Source organism: Rhinatrema bivittatum, chromosome 4 (assembly GCF_901001135.1).
Source record: "Rhinatrema bivittatum chromosome 4, aRhiBiv1.1, whole genome shotgun sequence".
Lineage (NCBI taxonomy): Eukaryota > Metazoa > Chordata > Amphibia > Gymnophiona > Rhinatrematidae > Rhinatrema > Rhinatrema bivittatum.
The window spans coordinates 327,789,793-327,811,025 of record NC_042618.1 but is presented as its reverse complement, the minus strand read 5'-3'; the positions used below and the strand labels follow the sequence as shown (position 1 = coordinate 327,811,025).

At 45.7% G+C, this 21,233-nt stretch overlaps 1 protein-coding gene across 4 annotated transcripts in view; it reads right to left on the bottom strand.

The window, feature by feature from the left end:
• Positions 1-21,233, bottom strand: part of MYH10 (myosin heavy chain 10) — a 461,218-nt gene that overhangs the window by 280,223 nt on the left and 159,762 nt on the right. For all 4 annotated transcript variants that reach the window (XM_029600341.1, XM_029600340.1, XM_029600342.1 and 1 more), the window contains one exon: positions 7,279-7,374. In XM_029600341.1, coding sequence (XP_029456201.1) covers positions 7,279-7,374 — 96 coding nt within the window. The remainder of the gene's footprint in view (positions 1-7,278; positions 7,375-21,233) is intronic.

Here is a 21,233-nt window from a genome sequence, read left to right as displayed (position 1 = left end):
CACGCTAGAGAAATAACGTTCCTGGATGGAATAAATGATAGCTTTATGGAGCAATTGGTTCAGGAACAGACGAGAGAGGGAGCAATTTCAGATCTAATTCTCAGTGGAGCACAGGACTTGGTGAGAGAGGTAACGGTGGTGGGGCTGCTTGGCAATAGTGATCATAATATGATCAAATTTGATTTAATGACTGGAAAAGGAACAGTGTGCAAATCCAAGGCTCTCGTGCTAAACTTTCAAAAGGGAAACTTTGATAAAATGAGAAAAATTGTTAGAAAAAAAACTGAAAGGAGCAGCTACAAAAGTAAAAAATGTCCAAGAGGCGTGGTCATTGTTAAAAAATACCATTCTAGAAGCACAGTCCAGATGTATTCCACACATTAAGAAAGGTGGAAAGAAGGCAAAACAATTACCGGCATGGTTAAAAGGGGAGTGAAAGAAGCTATTTTAGCCAAAAGATCTTCATTCAAAAATTGGAAGAAGGATCCAACAGAAGAAAATAGGATAAAGCATAAACATTGGCAAGTTAAATGTAAGACATTGATAAGACAGGCTTAGAGAATTTGAAAAGAAGTTGGCTACAGAGGCAAAAACTCACAGTAAAAACTTTTTAAATATATCCGAAGCAGAAAGCCTGTGAGGGAATCAGTTGGACCGTTAGATGATCGAGGGGTTAAAGGGGCATTTAGAGAGGATAAGGCCATCGCGGAGAGATTAAATGATTTCTTTGCTTCGGTGTTTACTGAAGAGGATGTTGGGGAGGTACCCGTAATGGAGAAGGTTTTCATGGGTAATGATTCAGATGGACTGAATCAAATCACGGTGGACCTAGAAGATGTGGTAGGCCTGATTGACAAACTGAAGAGTAGTAAATCACCTGGACCGGATGGTATACACCCCAGAGTTCTGAAGGAACTAAAAAATGAAATTTCAGACCTATTAGTAAAAATTTGTAACTTATCATTAAAATCATCCATTGTACCTGAAGACAGGAGGATAGCAAATGTAACCCCAATATTTAAAAAGGGCTCCAGGGGCGATCCGGGAAACTACAGACCGGTTAGCCTGACTTCAGTGCCAGGAAAAATAGTGGAAAGTGTTCTAAATATCAAAATCACAGAACATATAGAAAGGCATGGTTTAATGGAACAAAGTCAGCATGGCTTTACCCAGGGCAAGTTTTGCCTCACAAATCTGCTTCACTTTTTTGAAGGAGTTAATAAACATGTGGATAAAGGTGAACCGGTAGATATAGTATACTTGGATTTTCAGAAGGCGTTTGACAAAGTTCCTCATGAGAGGCTTCTAGGAAAAGTAAAAAGTCATGGGATAGGTGGCGATGTCTTTCCTGGATTGCAAACTGGCTAAAAGACAGGAAATAGAGAGTAGGATTAAATGGGCAATTTTCTCAGTGGAAGGGAGTGGACAGTGGAGTGCCTCAGGGATCTGTATTGGGACCCTTACTTTTCAATATATTTATAAATGATCTGGAAAGAAATACGACGAGTGAGATAATCAAATTTGTAGATGACACAAAATTGTTCAGAGTAGTTAAATCACAAGCAGATTGTGATAAATTGCAGGAAGACCTTGTGAGACTGGAAAATTGGGCATCCAAATGGCAGATGAAATTTAATGTGGATAAGTGCAAGGTGATGCATATAGGGAAAAATAACCCATGCTATAATTACAAAATGTTGGGTTCCATATTAGGTGCTACAACCCAAGAAAGAGATCTAGGTGTCAAAGTGGATAACACATTGAAATCGTTGGTACAGTGTGCTGTGGCAGTCAAAAAAGCAAACAGAATGTTGGGAATTATTAGAAAGGGAATGGTGAATAAAACGGAAAATGTCATAATGCCTCTGTATCGCTCCATGGTGAGACCGCACCTTGAATATTGTGTACAATTCTGGTCGCCGCATCTCAAAAAAGATATAATTGCGATGGAGAAGGTACAGAGAAGGGTTACCAAAATAAGGGGAATGGAACAACTCCCCTATGAGGAAAGACTAAAGAGGTTAGGACTTTTCAGCTTGGAGAAGAGACGACTGAGGGGGGATATGATAGAGGTGTTTAAAATCATGAGATGTCTAGAACGGGTAGATGTGAATCGGTTATTTACTCTTTCGGATAGTAGAAAGACTAGGGGGCACTCCATGAAGTTAGCATGGGGCACATTTAAAACTAATCAGAGAAAGTTCTTTTTTTACTCAACGCACAATTAAACTCTGGAATTTGTTGCCAGAGGATGTGGTTAGTGCAGTTAGTATAGCTGTGTTTAAAAAAGGATTGGATAGGTTCTTGGAGGAGAAGTCCATTACCTGCTATTAAGTTCACTTAGAGAATAGCCACTGCCATTAGCAATGGTTACATGGAATAGACTTAGTTTTTGGGTACTTGCCAGGTTCTTATGGCCTGGATTGGCCACTGTTGGAAACAGGATGCTGGGCTTGATGGACCCTTGGTCTGACCCAGTATGGCATTTTCTTATGTTCTTATGAAACATTATATCCATGTTCAAATCCATATGTCAGAGTGCCGATAAAATGGGGAAAGTATTATCTAAAATGTACATATTGTTGTTCACATGCTTGATCAGGTACATCTGGAATTTTGTGCTGCATCTACCCAATCTTTGAAAGACTATGCCCTCTCTCTCAGATTTAGTCTCCCTTTATTGGGTATCTGCTGGAAGATCTGCAATGACGTTTGAGACTTCAAGGTGCTTCTTCCTAGGATGGCTGTGCTGAACTAGATAATGTATCAGCTACTTCATTCCAAATGCTCTCTACTTGGTGTGCCTGTGATATGAAGGTGGGATTGTTAGTTTGGCTATACTTTGTATGAAGGTTTCTTTTTATATACTTTCAATAACGTTTTTCAAACATAAAAGCTTAGAATGTGCACCTTACAGAAGGCTATTGCTCTTGTCCAATAAACAGGGATGGGTCAGCCACATTCTGTTCCTTTCAGATGTTTCTCTGAAAAGATGATTACCTAGGAACGGGACATCTGCTAACTTGTGGACATCATTGTGTAGGCTACTGGTCTCAACCAAGCACTTCTGCATGCCCCAATGGATGCTGCTGAGGTGCATGCTGTATTGATCACCTCGTAGATGGATAGAATGAGATGGCATATAGATTCTTATGCATTTAAGAGCAGCTGAAGGTATGAAATTCTACATTCATCAGGTGGAAGAAACAGTTTGAGTTTGGTACACAATTTTTGTATTAAACCATGTAGAATTGGTGTGTGAAGATCCGTGCATTAAGCATGGAGCTTTGAAACATATTTTTACCAAAATTGTCCAGTAACAGAGTATCTTTCCCTAGTGCAGTATTAATATCCTTGCTTCCTGTGCTCTTAAGAACAGATTCTACCATAATTGATTAACAGGGTAATTACATTTTTTTTCAAGGGGTGAATAAACATGTGGATAAAGGTGCACCAGTAGATATGGTGTATTTGGATTTTCAGAAGGCATCTGACAAAGTTCCTCATAAGAGACCTCTAAGAAGACTATAAAGTCATGGGATAGGAGGCGATGTCCTTTTATGGATTGCACAAACTGGTTAAAAGACAGGAAACAGAATTAAGTGGCCTGTTTTCACAATGGAAAAAAGGTAAACAGTGGAGTGCCTCAGGGATCTGTGTACTTGGACTGGTGCTTTTTAATATATTTATAAATGATCTGGAAAGGGGTATGACGAGTGAGGTGATCGAGTTTGCAGATGACAAAATTATTCAGAGTAGTTAAATTTCAAGCACATTGTGATAAATTGCAGGATGACCTTCTGAAACTAGAAGATTGAGTATCCAAATGGCAGATGACATTTAATGAGGACAAGTGAAAAGTAGTGCATAAAGGGAAAAATAACCCTTGTTGTAGTTACACGATAGCTTCCATATTGGAAGCTACCACCCAGAAAAGAGAGGTAGGTGTCATACTGGATAATACTTTCAAATTGTTGGCTCATTGTGCTGCGGTGACCAATAAAAAGCAAAAATAAGGAATTAATAGGAAGGGAATGGTGAATAAAACTGTTCATGTCATAATGCCTTTGTATCGCTCCATGGTGAGGCCGCACCTTGAATACTGTGTGCAATTCTGGCAGCCACATCTCAAAAAAGATATAATTACATTGGAGAAAGTACAGAGAAAGGAGACCAAAATTATGAAGAGCATGGCAAGGCTCCCCTATGAGGATAGGCTAAAGAGGTTAGGGCTGTTCAGCTTGGACTAGAAACAGCTTGGGGGGATATGACAGAGGTCTTCAAAATCATTAAAGGACTTGAATGGGTAAATGTGAATTGGTTATTTACTCTTTCAGATAATAGAAGGACTACGGGGCATTCCATGAAGTTAGTAAGTAGCACATTTAAAACAAATCAGAGAAAATTCTCGCACTCAACACACAGTTAAGCTCTGGAATTCATTGCCAGAGGATGTGGTTAAGGTAGTTAGAGTAGCAGGGTTTAAAAAAGGTTTGGATTAGTTCCTGGAGGAGAAATCCATAAACTATTAATTAATAAGGAATAGCCACTGCTTTGTTATCAGCATTAGCGGCTTCAGTGTCTTTTTAATTTTTGGGTACTAGCCAGGTACTTGGACTAGGATCGGTCCACTGTCTGGCTCAGTATGGCATCTCTTATGTTATGTACACCATCCCAAACCATGGAGAACTTTGCACTCTAACAGATCTAGCTTCCTTGCAACTGGGGCTCAAGAAATAAGGTTCGCCTACATTCTCATCTGCAGTTCTTGCGAGATATTATGGATTGGGATAGCTACTGGTTCTGCCGGTGTGTTCAGAATTTGGAAGAGACCAAAGACCTTTGTGCGGGGATGTTTATCCTTGTGTATATCAACTCCAAATGCTTTACCCAATTTGCCCAAAAAACTGGAGTAGGAAAGTTCTTCTGATGGAGACAAATATTCTGGAGGATCAGGGGATTTCCAAATCACCATTAGATCCTGAAGGTGAAGAACCCTGATACAGGACACTAATGATGGTGGTCCACTGAGGATGGGTCCTTGGTCATCTCAGAAAGGTATACTGGTGTACCTCCTCTGACTGGCTGGACTTTGCTTCAAGAGAACTAGAGTCACCACGCAGGGTTTCTGATAGCATATCCCATGAACTGGGGATCCAGACGACTGAGTAAAATTTGATATCCTAGAGAGTTTGGAAGGTACTCTCTTTACCCTTAGCCTTCAAAAAAGGAAAAGAAATCCTTCACCAAGCCCACTATCTGGCCAAGGGGCTGACAACACCTTTTGTCCTGATGTAGGTGGTAGAATATCTTCTTCCGTTACCAAAATGGTATCTTGTACATCTTCTGGCCTCTGCAAAAGAAGAACTGGTGGACGATTAGATGTGAGTTACAAGTGAACAAATGGGATGTGATATCTCAAGCCACAGCCCTTTTTCCATCAATGTTAAGGGTTCTAATTGGTGTGGGAAGGGGTATCATATCCCCTTCTGACCCCAAAGTTCTATGCTGGCCTGCATACAGCTGCACTGAAAGCACTGCAGCACAATGCATCAATGGAGCAACTTGCTCTTATGGTAAAAGTATTGAGGCCAGATGCATTTCACTCTTCTTACACACATGCCACTTACTCAACCCCCAAGGATTCCGCTTATTTAACCAATGGGGGAGATATTTTTGAGGCGCTCTGCTCCACTCAAATCCTGGGAAGGCAGCACAAGTTGCACTCCAGGCAAAGGACAGACTGACTTCCAAGAGATTTGCACAGGTTCTCCATTTTCCAGGCCCTCATTTTCTGGGTACGCAGAGACACGTCTCTACAATGGTAGCAGTTGGTCTGGTTGCAATCCGGTCTGAAGCAGCGGTAGCCGAGTTCATGTCTATTAGTAATGGATATTTTTCTACCACAAATGCAGACCTTAAACCCACTCATGGTGGATTTCTTCCTACCAGACATAGTGAGGAGCATAAATGTTCTTAATCCTTTTGTTTTGGTGGCACTAAATAGTGCTATTTGGGGACTGCTGAAGAAGAAAAGCAACTTTAAAGAAAAAAGTTAAAGATTTTCAAAGTAATAAGATATGCGTTCACATCCTTGCTTAAACAAAAAAAAAAAAAAGACTGAGGGGGCTCATGAGGCAACGCCTGAGCGGAAATTCTCACACATGCTCAGCAGAACAAAAACTCTACTAGCTAAGAGAGGACAGTTTGGTATCTTCCAATGATATCCACATATAATGGATAATTCATCAATGTAGAAGTGTAATGATACAGAATGATAAATGAACAGTTATTTGAGAGAACAGATTCTATGGGTAGTTGTGGGCTGATTACTGTAAAGGAACGGTCTATGTATCCACGGACTGCCCCTTAGCAATCTACAGCTGTAAATTAGCTACAATATACCAATGCAATCTGAAGAGCAATCCTGCCATAATAGATTAAAATCTTAGAACTCTTTTTTTCCTTTTATATTAAACCCAACAAATGTCATGGGATATTGCTTGCACTTCAATGCAGAGAATTCTCTATCACATCACTTTGTGGACCAAAAATTTCTATACACTACTTTTTTTTTCAGGTTAGCTATTTCCCTTAGCTTAGAGAATTGTGCTCGACTATAGAAATGTTATCACTGGCAAATACCACTTCGCCCAGAACCAAAGAAAACAATTTGAATATTGTTCCCTTTACACATTGTTGCAGGCAATGAACAAATATGCTTGCATCAAAACTACACTGATGGCTCAAAATTTATGGAGGCAAAAGGAGATTGTGCTGATAATTTCTGCACACTGAAAACAATTTTATCTTTCTGGTTTTATGAGAGGCGTTTGTGTTTTAAGAATCCAAAAAAATATTTTTCAGTTCCTTGAAACTAGTGTTCAGCATTACGTGTGACCTGGCAGTGATGGTGAACTCCAGTCCTCAAGTGCCACAAGCAGGACAGGTTTTCAAGATTATCTACAATGAATATGCATGAGAAAGATTTGCATACAATGGAGGCAGTGCATGCAAATCTCTCATGCATATTCATTGGATATCTTGAAAACCTGGCCTGTTTGTGGCACTCAAGGATTGGAGCTCGCCATCACTGCCCTAGCAGGTGGCAGAGAATTTTGACAGGAAATTTGGCATTTTGTATGCTGCAGAGTAAGCAGCTTGTGTAAGCAAAAGTAATTTGTCATTGATGCCTTCTTTGAGACACCAATTATGGTTTGGAGACAAGGGAACCCCTCCTCCCCACAATACGTATCAAACTGCTAAATTATAGTTTACCTGTGTTCTCTGGCATGGAGGCCTGATCTGTGTTCCGTTCTTTCTTGAAGACAACATTTCCAAACTGTAGTACTGAAGACACCACTTTAAGCATTGCTACATTAAAAAAAGAAAAAAAACTCCATGTTATAAATATACTAAATCAAATATCCCCCCAATTTATGCTGAAAGCCTTGGCTCTAAATGAGAAAATACTCAAAAGATATTCACCTAAAAATCTATTTTTACAATCAAAGAATGCAATGATTATACAAAAACTTCAGAGTGGTAGGTACAAAACTAAAAAATGAACCCCCAAAAAAGAAAAACCCCAAACACACACTTATGTTATTAAGCTTCAGAAAAATAACTTATCCCCTCTGCTTACATCTATTCTATTTCCACTGTTATCTTGTCAAAGGTGAGTGCACGGTAAATTTTTTTTAAAGATAGGCACAGTCAAAACTTTCAATTTGCAACTCACTAAGAATGGCATTTTTCTGATTACATAGAAAAACAAAATGTGATTTATAATAAGACTCCTTAATTAGGGTAAAGTCACTAAGGTAAAGTAAAGATAAAAGACTTAAAATGAGTGCAAGCTGGAATATCACCCACTGCCACTGCATCTTCATCCTGACCTACCACCCTGCTTTCCAAGCAGTAAAACATTCTTTCTCCACTAAGTAGCACCATATGCAAATACACAATAAATTACAGTACAAACACCAAGTGTCCAACCAGTCTGCCCAATTACTCCTGTCCAGACTGCCAAACCATTGAGCGTAACCACTTGCAGAATATCATTCCCTGTCCAAGACAGTGTTTGTCATTTTCTTCCTTTGCATTCTACTCTTAGGTAGTTGAGGATCTAAAAACTCCCATTTAGCTCACACCTCCAATCCCATGTATAACCAAAAAGTTCTGTATAATCTAAATAGTTCACTGCTAAAACCACAGACTTTGAATCACTTATACTTATAATGGACCGTTGGTAAATACTAACTCACAATAGCAAAGAATACCAGTGAGCCCAAAATTTTAATCAGTTCATCAAGAACCTGTGAAATTAGTGACCTTCATAATAGGCTTCATCGTATAGCATGATTTCACTTTCACACTCCGCCTTATATTTAATCATTGGTCAGTAGAAGTACATTTTGTTTGTTTTTTAGTTTGCAAATTATCCCATAATGTGCCACATGTCTTGTGCTCCTTAAAATCGCAATTCAAAATTTGCTCCGTTACTTATCTTAGCAAACTGAAGTCAATGAGTCTGAGTTGAACTCTACCCGGTAGCTCTGCCCTTTATACACAGGACCGTATTTCGGATGTAAAATGATCCTTTTTCAAGGGCTCAAGTACTGCAATAAAAAAGGTTCAATATAACCTAAAACTTTTTTCAAATAACCTTATTAAAGAAAGCAGATGCTGGCAAAACATTCATTCTTTAGCCCAAAATCCTAGTATTTACTTTCGATGATCTGTTACTCAACTTGAACATGGTGGCATAATGGCGTTCATTTCTGGTATCAGCGGAAAGACTGTCATTTTAACGCATATTTAAAGGGCTGAACTGTCAATCAATAAGGCAGACGTGATAAGGAACTGGTATTAGTTTAACAAAGCCTTTACAACTAAAATGGCCGATGGGGTAGAAGACCCGGTCAGCTATGTTCTGAATGCAAAACACCTGAGAAGAATTCAACTCGGACTCATTGGCTTCAATTTGTTAAGATAAGTAACGGAGCAAATTTTGAATTGTGATTTTAAGGACCACTAGACATGTGGCACATTATGGGATAATTTGCAAACTAAAAAACAAACAAAAAATGTATTTTTACGGACCAATGATTAAATATGAGGCGGCGTGTGAAAGTGAAATCATGCTATACGATGAAGCCTATTATGAAGGTCACTAATTTCACAGGTTCTTGGTGAACTGATTAAAATTTTGGGTGCACTGGTATTCTTTGCTATTGTAATCTAAATAGTTACCAGTTCTAGCAAGACCGATGCCCTAACCTCCTTGGCTCCCACTGCCTTTTTGGACAGTACCCTTCCATCAACCTGCCACACTGAATCAGTCAACATGAGGGCTGCATGTCCTACCAGACATATTTGTTACATGAGTGCTTCCATTTTCAATAAAACTCTGAATTACTGAACTTGCTGCCTCCCAGACAGACTCTGCTACTAGCTTCCCATGAAAAAACTGGAGAAATTACTTACCTGAATTTTGCTTTCCTTAGTGCAGACAGATGAACTCAGAACCAGTGGGTTTATGCTCCCCTACCAGCAGATGGAGACTGAGCAAGCTGACGTCACAGTATACATAATCCTGCAGTGACCTCAGCCTTCCAGTATTCTCTTCAAAAGCCACTGTGGACAGACTAGCAAAAAACTTGATTTAAAACATGATTAAAAACTGATAACCAGAACTATTCTCAACCAACCATAAACAATGAACTCACATAAGATTCTAGGTACGCCAAGCTAGGGGCTGGATGAACACTTTCCAGTAAACCCTTGGGACCCAGAGCCCCACAGGACGACTATTGACACATTCATGAGGCAGCCGAGGGCGGGAAGCTCAGTCCACCTCTCTACACTAAGGAAAACAAATCAGTAATTTCTCCATTTCCTAGCTTGTAGACAGATGGACTCAGGACCAGTGGGATGTACCAAAGCTACTCCCCAATAGGGGTGGGAGGCTGCCCGCAGTCCAGTCAACACCACACGTGCAAAGGATGTATACTCCTGGGCCTGCACATCCAGATGATAAAACCTGGAAAAAGTGTGTAAGGAGGCCAATTCACAGCTCAGCAGATATAGACGGGACACACCAGACTAACCTCCGCGCATGACACTGCCTGAGCCCTAGAAGAATGAGCCCTAACCTGAGTAGGCAATGGCTTTCCAGCATCCACATATGCGGCTGGTAAGTCCAAACACAGGTACACCAGGATTCCTCCCTTTCGCGAGGCTGCCACTACCACCACCATAATCTTGGAAAATGTTCTGGGAGCAGTGGCTAGACCAAAAGGCAGCACCCAAAACTGATACTGGCACCCCAACACTGCAAAGCGTAGAAAGCATTGGTGTTCCAATCATATGAGAATATGAAGGTAAACCTTTGACAGATCCAAGGAGGCCATAAATTCCCCCGACTGTACCACCTTTATTACAGAGTAAGATTTCCATTCGAAAATGAGTCACCCTCAAGTGACAGCTGACCCTGAGAGCCAAGATGGGACGGAAAGGAGTTCTTCTTGGGCACAACAAAATTAATGGAATATCGCCCCTTACTTTCTTGGGGCGTGGGCACTGAAACCACAGCCCTCAGTCTGAAGAGCCTTTGAAGCGTGAACTCCACTGCCTGCTTCTTCTGCAGAGAGTGGCAAGGGAACATTCTGAGGAATACTACAAAATTTCATTACATACCCTTCACGTATCACCTCCAGGACTCACTAGTCTGACATGATCTCGACCCACCTCCAATAAAAGAGAGAGATGCTCCCCTATTTCCTGCTCCAGAAGCTGGGTCGGCAAACCTTCATTGGGAAGCTAGAGAAGGTCCACCACTTGAGCCCGCTCCTCTCTTGGGCTGCTGAGGAATAAAGGACTGAGATCTACCAAAAGGCAGAGTCTAATAAAAGGTCATCCCTCTGTAGAGACAAAAACACTGGAACCCCAGAAATGACTCCTCATACCAAAGGGGCTATGTAACTGTTTCTTATCCTCAGGCAACTGAGGCACTAGAGACTTGCCCCACTCTCTGGCCAGTTTCTCCAACTCGCTCCAAAACAAGAGCGAGCCTTTAAAAGGGCATCTTGATAAGACTGGCTTTGGAAGCTGTGTCAGCTGACCAATTTTGCCAGAGTTTATGCCTGGCCACTATCACCAAAGCCACTCCTCTGGCCGAGATCTGGACCAAATCACAGCCTGCATCTGCTAAAAAGGTAGCAGCAGACTCCATAACCACTCTGGAATTCCATCCTGACTCATCAACCTCCTGAGAGAGAAGCAGACAAGATTTGCCACTAGGGCACAATAGAAGGAAATCTGTAAATTCATTGCCACTGCCTCAAAGGCTTGCTTAAGAATAGCTTCAGTCCTATCACGCACATCCTTCAAGGTCACTCCTCCCTCTATGGGGATAGTCATCCGCTTAGACACAGCACAGCACATACCAGAGCATCCACTTTGGGAAAACACAAATGCTCTCCCACAACAAGATCCAGGGGGTACAGGCCTTCCAATATCCGACCCCCTTTAAAATTTGTCTCTGGGGCATCCCATTCCAGATCAATCAATTCCTGAATGGCATCCATCATCGGTTTAAAAAAAAAAAGAGGCTTTATGTAAGGCAGAGCTTTCCAAAGTGTGTGTCGCGCAAGCCCGGTGCACATGACGGGGTGGAGCAAGTGGTCTACCGAGGAGAGGTCAGAGGGAGCCAATGCGGCCGCCGGTGGACCTCATCCCACTGGCGGCTGAGTAGTTAAGCATCGCTATGCTGTGCTGGAGACACACAGCAGGAAGATCGGCAGGGCTGTGGTGGAGCTCTCATCTCCACGGCCTGAAGAAAAAGGTCACGTCGAAACGTGCAGGTGCTCCTCCTCCTTCCTGCCCACGCGGCCCCGGAAGAAAAATGTTGCCGGAGCCGTGCAGGCAGGAAGGAGGAGGAGCATCAGCCGCGTGCAGAAGAGGAGCAGCGTTGTTGCAGCGGGCTGAGAAGAGGAGGCGGCCCGGTAGCAGGGTCCCCACCGAGGATCGGCCCGAGAAGATCAGGGCCGCTGCAGAGCCCATTCTGCAGCGACCCATGAAGAGGAGGCCCAGAGGTAAGGGAGAGGCTGAGGGCCCGTAGAATGTGTGTATGAGATGAGTTGAGAGACTGTGTGCGTGTATATGAGATGAGTTGAGAGACTGTGTGCGTGTATATGAGATGAGTTGAGAGACTGTGTGCGTGTATATGAGATGAGTTGAGAGACTGTGTGCGTGTATATGAGATGAGTTGAGAGATTGTGTGCGTGTATATGAGATGAGTTGAGAGATTGTGTGCGTGTATATGAGATGAGTTGAGAGATTGTGTGCGTGTATATGAGATGAGTTGAGAGATTGTGTGCGTGTATATGAGATGAGTTGAGAGATTGTGTGCGTGTATATGAGATGAGTTGAGAGACTGTGTGCGTGTATATGAGATGAGTTGAGAGATTGTGTGCGTGTATGAGATGAGTTGAGAGATTGTGTGCGTGTATGAGATGAGTTGAGAGATTGTGTGCGTGTATGAGATGAGTTGAGAGATTGTGTGTCTGTGTGTGAGACCAAGTTGAGAGACTGTGTGTGGGAATGAAGACCTGAATGTTTGCAGAGACAGCATGTGAGAGCCTGTGTGTGAGAGAGACAGCATGTGACAGTAAGAGCCTGTGCTTGAGCAAGACAGCATGTGGGAGTGAGAGAGCCTGGGTGTGTGAGAGTCAGACAGTATGTGCAAGAGAGAGATTGTGTATGAATGATTGTATGAGAGAGAGCATGTGAGAGTGAGAGCTTGTGTGTGTGTGTGTGGGAGAGAGAGAAAGCAAGCATATGAAACTGCAATTTAACGATTTAAAGATTTACTACCATCAAATGCAGCATTACTGAACATTTCCTATTAAACTGAAACAGTCACTATCTACCAATCATTACAATGTTTTACTTCTTGTTAAACTTTTATCTTTCCTCTAACTCTAATCCCAGTTAGAATGACCCCCGTTTTATTGTAACTTTTTCTTCCATGCACTTGTTTTTACTTTTTAATGTATACTCTTATGTTATTAGTTATATACGTTATAATGTATTTCTCACCCCCTGTTTTATGTAAACCGACATGATACGAACTCCGTGAATGCCGGTATAGAAAAATACAAATAAAAATAAAAAATAATAAAATATGAGAATGAGAACCTGACTGTGTTTGAGGGAAGAAGATAGATGGAGAGAAAAGAAATAGAAAAAAAAGACAATATGAAAGGAATTGGCAAAAAAATAAGAAAGGGAAGATGGAACAAAAAAGCCTGTGACCAACAGATTAGAACGCTAAGATCAGACAGCAAAGGTAAAAAAAATAAAATAAATTTACTTTTTACTGATTGGCACATGTAATCTTTGGTAATGTGCAAGAGTAGCACTTTCTCTATGCGGATCTCACAATGTACGAGATAACATGGAGGAAGTGGAAACTCACGGGGCCTGCACAAAGGAGGCAGCAGAATGGGCTTCAGTGCCAGTAGCAGCAATCAGCGCCTCCCCAATAGCCATGCGGCATCAGTGACAGTGGCAGCAGAGGAATGAGAGAGGCTCCGAGGTTGCTGGCAAAAGAAAGAGAGGGGGTCTGCCTTTAGTGTGTGTATGTGTATGAATGGGAGTCTGCCTGGGGGTGTATGAGTGAATGCATGGGTGCCTGCCTGAGGGTGTGTGTGTATGAGAATGAATGGGTGTCTTCCTGGGGTTTGTATGTGTGAGAATAGGTGCCTGTGTGTGGTGTAGGTGTGTGTGTGTGTGTGTGAGAATGAATTGGTGCCTGCCTGGAGGTCTGTATGTGAGAGAATGAATGTGTGCATGCCTGGGGGATGGTGAGGGAGTGGTGTGAAAATGAATGGGAGCCTGCCTGGCGGTCAGTTTCAGTGTGTGAGAATGACTGGGAGCTTGCCTGGGTGTGTGTGTTTGTGTGTATGTGAAGGAGCCAGAGAGAGTGAGAGCACGAGTGTGTATAAGAAAATCCAGGAGAGTAAGAGTTTGTGTGTGTGTGGGGGGGGAGAGAGTGTCTTAGAGCCTGAGAGTTTGTCAGTGTCTGTGAGAGCGAGAGGTTATGGTGGGTATAAGAGCATGAATGTGTATGTATGTGACAGTGTATGTGTGAGAGAGAGAGAGGATAACCTCCTAATCCTTGACAATTTGTATCATTTTCTGTTAGTGCGCACTAACCCGATTAACGATTTTTTAACGATAGATCGTAAGAATTCCTATTGTATTGTGTTCTTTAACGATTTAAGACGATTTTAAAATTATCGGACGATAATTTTAATCGTTGAAAAACGATTCACATCCCTAGTACATATACCCCTGCAGGAAGTGCAGTGCTTCAGTATTCTTCCTTGAAAAGCATTGTGGATATATGTGTGACTGATTGATTAACTTAATATGGATAACTTAAATTAGAACGTTAAAAGCTTGATTAAATAATTTCTCCATTTCCTAGCGTGTAGCAGATGGACTCAGGACCAATGGGATGTATAAAAGCTACTCCTGAACTGGGTGGGAGGCTGCCCGTGGCCCACTTAGGATTGCCCTTGGAAATGTTGTGTCCTCCCGAGCCTGAACATCCAGACGGTAGAATCTGAAGAAGGTATGGATGGAGGACCATGTTGCCGCCCTGCAGATCTCGGCAGGTGACAGCATTCTAGTTTCTGCCCAGGAAACCGCCTGGGCTCTGGTAGAATGGGCCTTGACCTGTAGAGGTGGTGGTTTTCCCGCTTCTACGTAGGCCGCCTTGATGACTTCCTTGATCCAGCGGGCAATGGTTGCCCGTGAGGCCGCTTCCCCTTGCCTCTTCCCACTGTGAAGGACGAAAAGGTGGTCTGTCTTTCGTACTGGTTCCAACATTTCCAGGTATCTGGATAGGAGCCTGCCGATGTCGAGATGGCGTAGACTACGGGCTTCTTCCGACTTCTTCAAACCGTCCATCGTAGGTAGTGAGATGGTTTGGTTAAGGTGGAAGTGTGAGACCACTTTGGGGAGGAAGGAGGGAACCGTGCGTAGCTGAATGGTCCCCGGGGTGAGTCTGAGGAACGGCTCACGGCAGGACAGTGCCTGTAGCTCTGAGATGCGGCGGGCCGAACACATGGCCAGCAAGAACACAGTCTTCAAGGTTAATAGATGGAGGGACAGGCCTCGGAGGGGTCTGAAGGCGGATCCCACTAGGAACTCCAAGACGAGGTTGAGGTTCCACAGGGGCACTGGCCACTTTAGTGGTGGGCGAATGTGTTTGACTCCTTTCAGGAAGCGTGATACATCTGGGTGTGAGGCTATGCTGTTGTCCTCACTCCTGGAGCCGTAGCATGACAATGCGGCTACCTGTACCTTGATGGAGTTGAGGGACAGACCCTTCTGTAGGAATTCCAGAATTACGGGAACTTTAGAGGAGCATGGTTTGATGTTGTGGTCTTCGCACCAGGCCTCAAAGACTCTCCAGATCCTTATGTATGTTAGAGATGTGGAGAACTTGCGTGCTCGGAGGAGAGTATCTATTACTGCCCCCGAGTATCCCCTCTTTCTCAGGCGGGCCCTCTCAATGGCCAGACCGTAAGAGAGAATTGAGCTGGATCCTCGTGGAGGATGGGACCTTGTTGTAGCAGGTCTCTGTGTGGAGGCAGTGGTAGTGGATTCCCTGCCAGTAGTCTTCTCATGTCTGCGTACCAGGGTCTTCTTGGCCAGTCCGGGCCACCAGAAGAACTAGCCCCCTGTGCCGCTGAATCTTGTGAATGACTGCGCCCAGCAAGGGCCACGGAGGGAAGGCGTATAGCAGGGTCCCCAGTGGCCAGGCCTGTACCAGGGCATCGATCCCCTGGGACTGCGGATCCTGCCTGCGGCTGAAGTATCTGGGTACTTGATCTGCTAGTTAGAAGGTCTTCTGGAGTCCCCCACCAATTCACTATCATCTTGAAGGCTGTGGGTGACAGCTTCCATTCTCCTGGGTTTAGACTTTCCCTGCCAAGGAAGTCTGCCATGGTGTTGTCCTTCCCGGCGATGTGGACGGCGGAGATGTCCTGGAGATTTGCTTCCGCCCAAGCCATCAGAGGGTCTATTTCTAAGGACACCTGTTGGCTTCTGGTTCCGCCCTGCCGGTTGATGTAGGCCACCATCGTGGCGTTGTCTGACATCACTCTGACTGCTTTGTCTTGAAGTCTGTGGGCAAATCGCAGGCAGGCTAATCTGACCGCCTGTGCTTCTAGGCGGTTGATGTTCCAACCCCGCCTCTTCTTCGTTCCACCACCCTTGGGCGGTTAGCTCTTCGCAGTGTGCTCCCCACCCGTGTAGACTGGCATCTGTAGTGAGCAGGGTCCAGGTTGGGGAGGATAGTCTTGATCCCTGGCTCATGTGGCTGATCTGTAGCCACCACCGTAACTGGGTCCGGACTCTGGCCGGTAGTGGTAGACATACGGTGTAGTTCTGGGATCGTGGACTCCACCGTGATAGAAGTGAGCATTGCAGGGGCCTCAGGTGGGCTCGTGCCCATGGCACCACTTCCAGTGTTGATGCCATTAGTCCGAGGACTTGCAGGTAATCCCATGCTGTGGGACAGGAGGTGCTCAGCAAGGTCTGGAGCCGGTTCCACAGCTTTGATCTCCTCGTAGGGGGTCAGGCTGACCTTGTCTTCCTTGGTGTCGAATCGGACTCCTAGGTATTCCAGCGACTGCGAGGGCTGTAGAGAGCTCGTTTGTGTGGACTACCCAACCTAGGCTTTCCAGTAGGGTTATGACTGCTGGTTGCTTGGTGGCTTTCCTCTGGTGATTTTGCTCTGATCAGCCAATCGTCCAGGTAGGGATGAACGAGGATTCCTTCCTTCCTGAGTGTTGCCGCCACCATTACTATTACCTTGGTGAACGTCCGGGGTGCAGTGGCTAGCCCGAAGGGTAGTGCCCGGAACTGGTAGTGATGATTCAGGACCTTGAAGCGTAGGTAGCGCTGGTGTTCCTGATGAATTGGGATGCGTAGGTAGGCCTTCGACAGGTCCAGGGATGTGAGGAACTCTCCTGGTTGCATTGCACATATGACTGATCGTAGGGTTTCCATGCGGAAGTGTGGGATCCTTAGGTGTCGGTTGACAGACTTGAGGTCCAGGATGGGTCTGAATGTACCCTCTTTCTTGGGTACGATAAAGTAGATGGAGTAATGTCCAGTATTTATTTCCCGTGTAGGTACCGGGGTTATGGCCTCAAGAGCCAGAAGTCTGGTCAGTGTAGCTTCCACTGCCGCCCTCTTGCGGGAGACGTGGCAGGGAGATTCCACAAACTTGTCCGGAGGGATTTGAAGGAAGTCCAGGTAGTACCCCTCTCGGATGATGGCTAGGACCCACTTGTCCGAAGTTATCGCGACCCATCTGCGGTAGAATAGGGTTAGTCTGCCCCCTATGGCTTCTTCCCTTGGATGGGTCGGCTGGGGCCTGGACCCGAGCTGGTTCCCCTCTTGCTGTGCTTGTTCTGAAAGGACTGGTTGATAGTTGCTCTTGTAAGGGTTGAAGCGCTGTGAGCTTCTGCCTCTGGAGGACCTGGGGAAGGGAGGCTGGTTTCTCTTCGTCTTGTCTTCCGGCAGGCGAGCTAATGGGGAGTCGCCCCATTTGTTGGCCAGTTTTTCTAGTTCGCTGCCAAAGAGGAGGGATCCTTTGAAGGGCAGTCTCGTGAGGCATGTCTTGGAGGAGGCGTCAGCCAACCAATTTCGAAGCCAGAGTTGTCTCCTGGCTGCCACTGTGGACGACACTCCTCTGGCTGCTGTGCGCACTAGATCGGAAGCCGCGTCAGTGAGGAATGATAGTGCTGATTCCATGTCTTCTCCCGGGGTGTTGTTCCTGGCTTGAGATAAACAGGAATGTGTCACCACGGTGCAGCAGGCCGCAATCTGCAGGGACATGGCTGCCACCTCAAATGATTGTTTTAGTATGGCTTCCAGGCGCCGGTCGTGTGCATCCTTGAGCGCCACTCCTCCCTCCACTGGGATGGTAGTGCGCTTAGCGACCACACAGATTATGGCGTCCATTCTAGGGCACGCCAGAAGTTCCTTGGTCGCTGGGTTCAGGGGGCACATGGCTGACAAGGCTCGACCTCCTTTGAACAAGGACTCCGGAGCATTCCATTCCAGGTCAATTAGCTGTTGTGCTGCCTGTAAGAAAGGAAAATGGCGAGACGTCTGTCGAAGGCCCTCCAGCAGGGGGTTCATTCTAGGTTCCCCCAAGGTGCCTTGGCCCGGGATAGCGAGCTCCAATAGGCATTGGGATACAAGATCCGGAAGCTCATCCTTTGTGAAGAAGCGTCTCATGGTTCGGTGTGGCTCCGTCCCCGAGGGGAGTTCCCCCTCCTCGAGGGGCTCGACTTCCTCTTCGGAGAAATCAGTGTCCCCGTAGGTGGGGCTTCTGGGTGGTGGGAGCCTGTGTCTAGGCCTCGAGGGTCCTGGGGCATGAGGGTCTTCCGGTGGCGCATATGTCTGTTCCGCCCGGGGTTCAGTTTGCATTTTGACAAAGGCGTGAATCCCCTTAAACAACTCCACCCAAGAGATCGACGCTGGGTCTAAGTTGAGGGGCACCGGTTCCCTGGGGGTCCCAGTCTGTGGGGTGGATTCACTGGTGCCTGCTAGGTCCAGGGTGCCCCCTGAGGATCTAGAACTGTGCCCTGGCCCTGACCTGGATCTCCTCACAGTGTGCGCATAGCGCGTCGGCTTCCTCGCTCTGTGCGGCTCTGATGTGGCATGCTGGGCAGAGGCCTTGAGCTTTTATTCCTGTTTCTGGAGGTGCCATTTCTGTGGACGCGTAAGCTCTTATGCGCTCCATTGCGTCTGATATGTGCGTGCAGATGTGCGCGCGTAACTTATGCGCGCCTAAGATTATGCGCACAAGTGATTTTGTGCGCTTAGCTTAATTTGTGTGCTCGGAACGGACGGCAGGCGGCACGGCGAACAGGGCCAAGATGGCGACAGCGAGCATGCAGGCAATATGGCGACCTCCTCGGAGGGTCTCCACGTGGGCAGACCCTGGAACAGCCAGGGGCCTAGCCCTGCTAGGGTGGATCAACCCGGTGGCACAGGTTCCGATCGCCGACCTGTGCTCCTCCTCGATCTTCGGAGACCGGCTTAAAGTAGAAGATTTCCACCTTACCTTGTCTTTGGTGCTTCCCGGTTTCGCCCCGGGCGGTCTCCAGCTGCGGGGGGGAGAGGGCAAATACCTTCACCGCCATGCTCGAGGGGGTGCACCCACTACCTCTCAGCCGCGCCCGGGATCGGAGGCTAAGTCCTCACCGCGAATCGGCTGCTGGACTGAGGCTGCCTCTACGCCGCGCCCGAGGATTCGGGGGCTAGGTCCCTGCCGCGAATCGGCCACCGGACAGAGACTCACCTCCGAGGGACCACAGAAATCGCCTCGGGAAACTCAACTGGGGGAGGGACCCGAGGGGTATCACCGCAGGAGTGCGGGGCTAGTCTTCAGGTAGGTTTCTTCTTTAAATTTCGGGTTTTGTTTTGGTCTAACGCTCTGAGAGCGTGCAGATAGTCCCTAACTGCTATGGAGACAGAAAATACTGAAGCACTGCACTTCCTGCAGGGGTATATGTACTAGGGGCTGACGTCAGATTGAAATCTGATCTGTCTCCAACTGCTAACAGGAGTACACTATACCCATTGGTCCTGAGTCCATCTGCTACACGCTAGGAAATTACACATTTATATACATGCTGTCTATCTTTTCATGCTTACACACACAGGCTTCCAATCACACACATACATGCTGTCTTTCTCTCACACACAAACTTATTCACATGCTTACAAACATGCTCTCTCTCTCTCATTTACACACAGGCTCTCAATCACATACTCACATGCTCTCTCACCTAAACCAGCTCTCAATCACACATGCTCTCTCTATCTTACTTATACACACAGGCTCTTAATCATACATACACATGATCTCTCTCACACACAAAGGATCTCAAACATACACATACACTCTTTCACACAAACAGGCTTTCAATCACAAACTTACACATACAGGTTCCCAATCGTAAACTTACATTCATGCTCTCTCTCACAGGCAGGTTCTCAAATCACACTCTTTCACATATTCAGGCTCTCAATCATTCACATACATGCTATCTCACTCACACACAAACACACACAGGATCTCAAACACACATGCTTGCTTGCTCATTCACTTTCTCTCCCTCTCTGGAACTAGCAGCAGCAGCAGCCTCCTCCCAACCCTAACCTTCATTTTCAGCCTTCGCAGAGAAAGGAGACCCATCTGCCGCGGGGGTTGACGCTTTTCTTAATTTTTCTCCGGGCCACGGGGGTTGACCTTCATTTTTCTCCAAGCCGCGCTGCTCATTCCTCAGGCCGCGCCTCTTCTGTTGTTGGGCCAACGCTGCTCACCACTTCCTCTTCCGGGCCGCGCTGGGGTGGAGGTGGGAAGAAGAGACCATGCCAGTGCCGCTGACTCCAGCTGTTCTGCCGCGTTCCGCCCAGGCTGACAGCATTTTAAGCCCAGGAAGCAGCTGGGTCAGCGGGGACCGGGAAGTGTGGCGACACATTTGTGTGTCGCGACACACCAGTTGAGAACCACTGCTCTAGAGCAAAGCTATCAAAGTGCAATTCTAGAGGGCTTAAAGCTGTCAGGTTTACGGCATATCCCTAATAAATGAGCAGGAGATTTGTCTATTTTAGAGGCAGAGCATGCAAATCATCTTATTCATTAGGGACATCTTGAAAACCACACTGGTCTGCAGTCCTCAAGGATTGTGTTTTTATAGCCTAGAACATAAGAACATAGAAACATAGAAATGACCGCAGAAGAAGACCAAACGGCCCATCCAGTCTGCCCAGCAAGCCACGCAGTTCATCCATTTATTTTTTTTTTCCCCACCCTTTTTCTCCCTCCCACCCATCATTATTGGCTTCCAGCACCCTCCGGCCCCAACTCCCTTCCACTCCTCCACCATGCAGAGAGCAGCGCCGTATCCGCATCCCAGTGAACATCCAGCTCAATCAGGGGTAGCAACTGCCGCAACGAGCAGGCCACACCCCTGCCCCATACTCTTACCCACCCCTGTGGGGCCATAAGTACCCAAACACTAAGTCTATTCCATGCTACTGTTGCTAGTAATAGCAATGGCTATTTTCTAAGTCAACTTAATCAATAGCAGGTAATGGACTTCTCTCCTCCAAGAACTTATCCAATC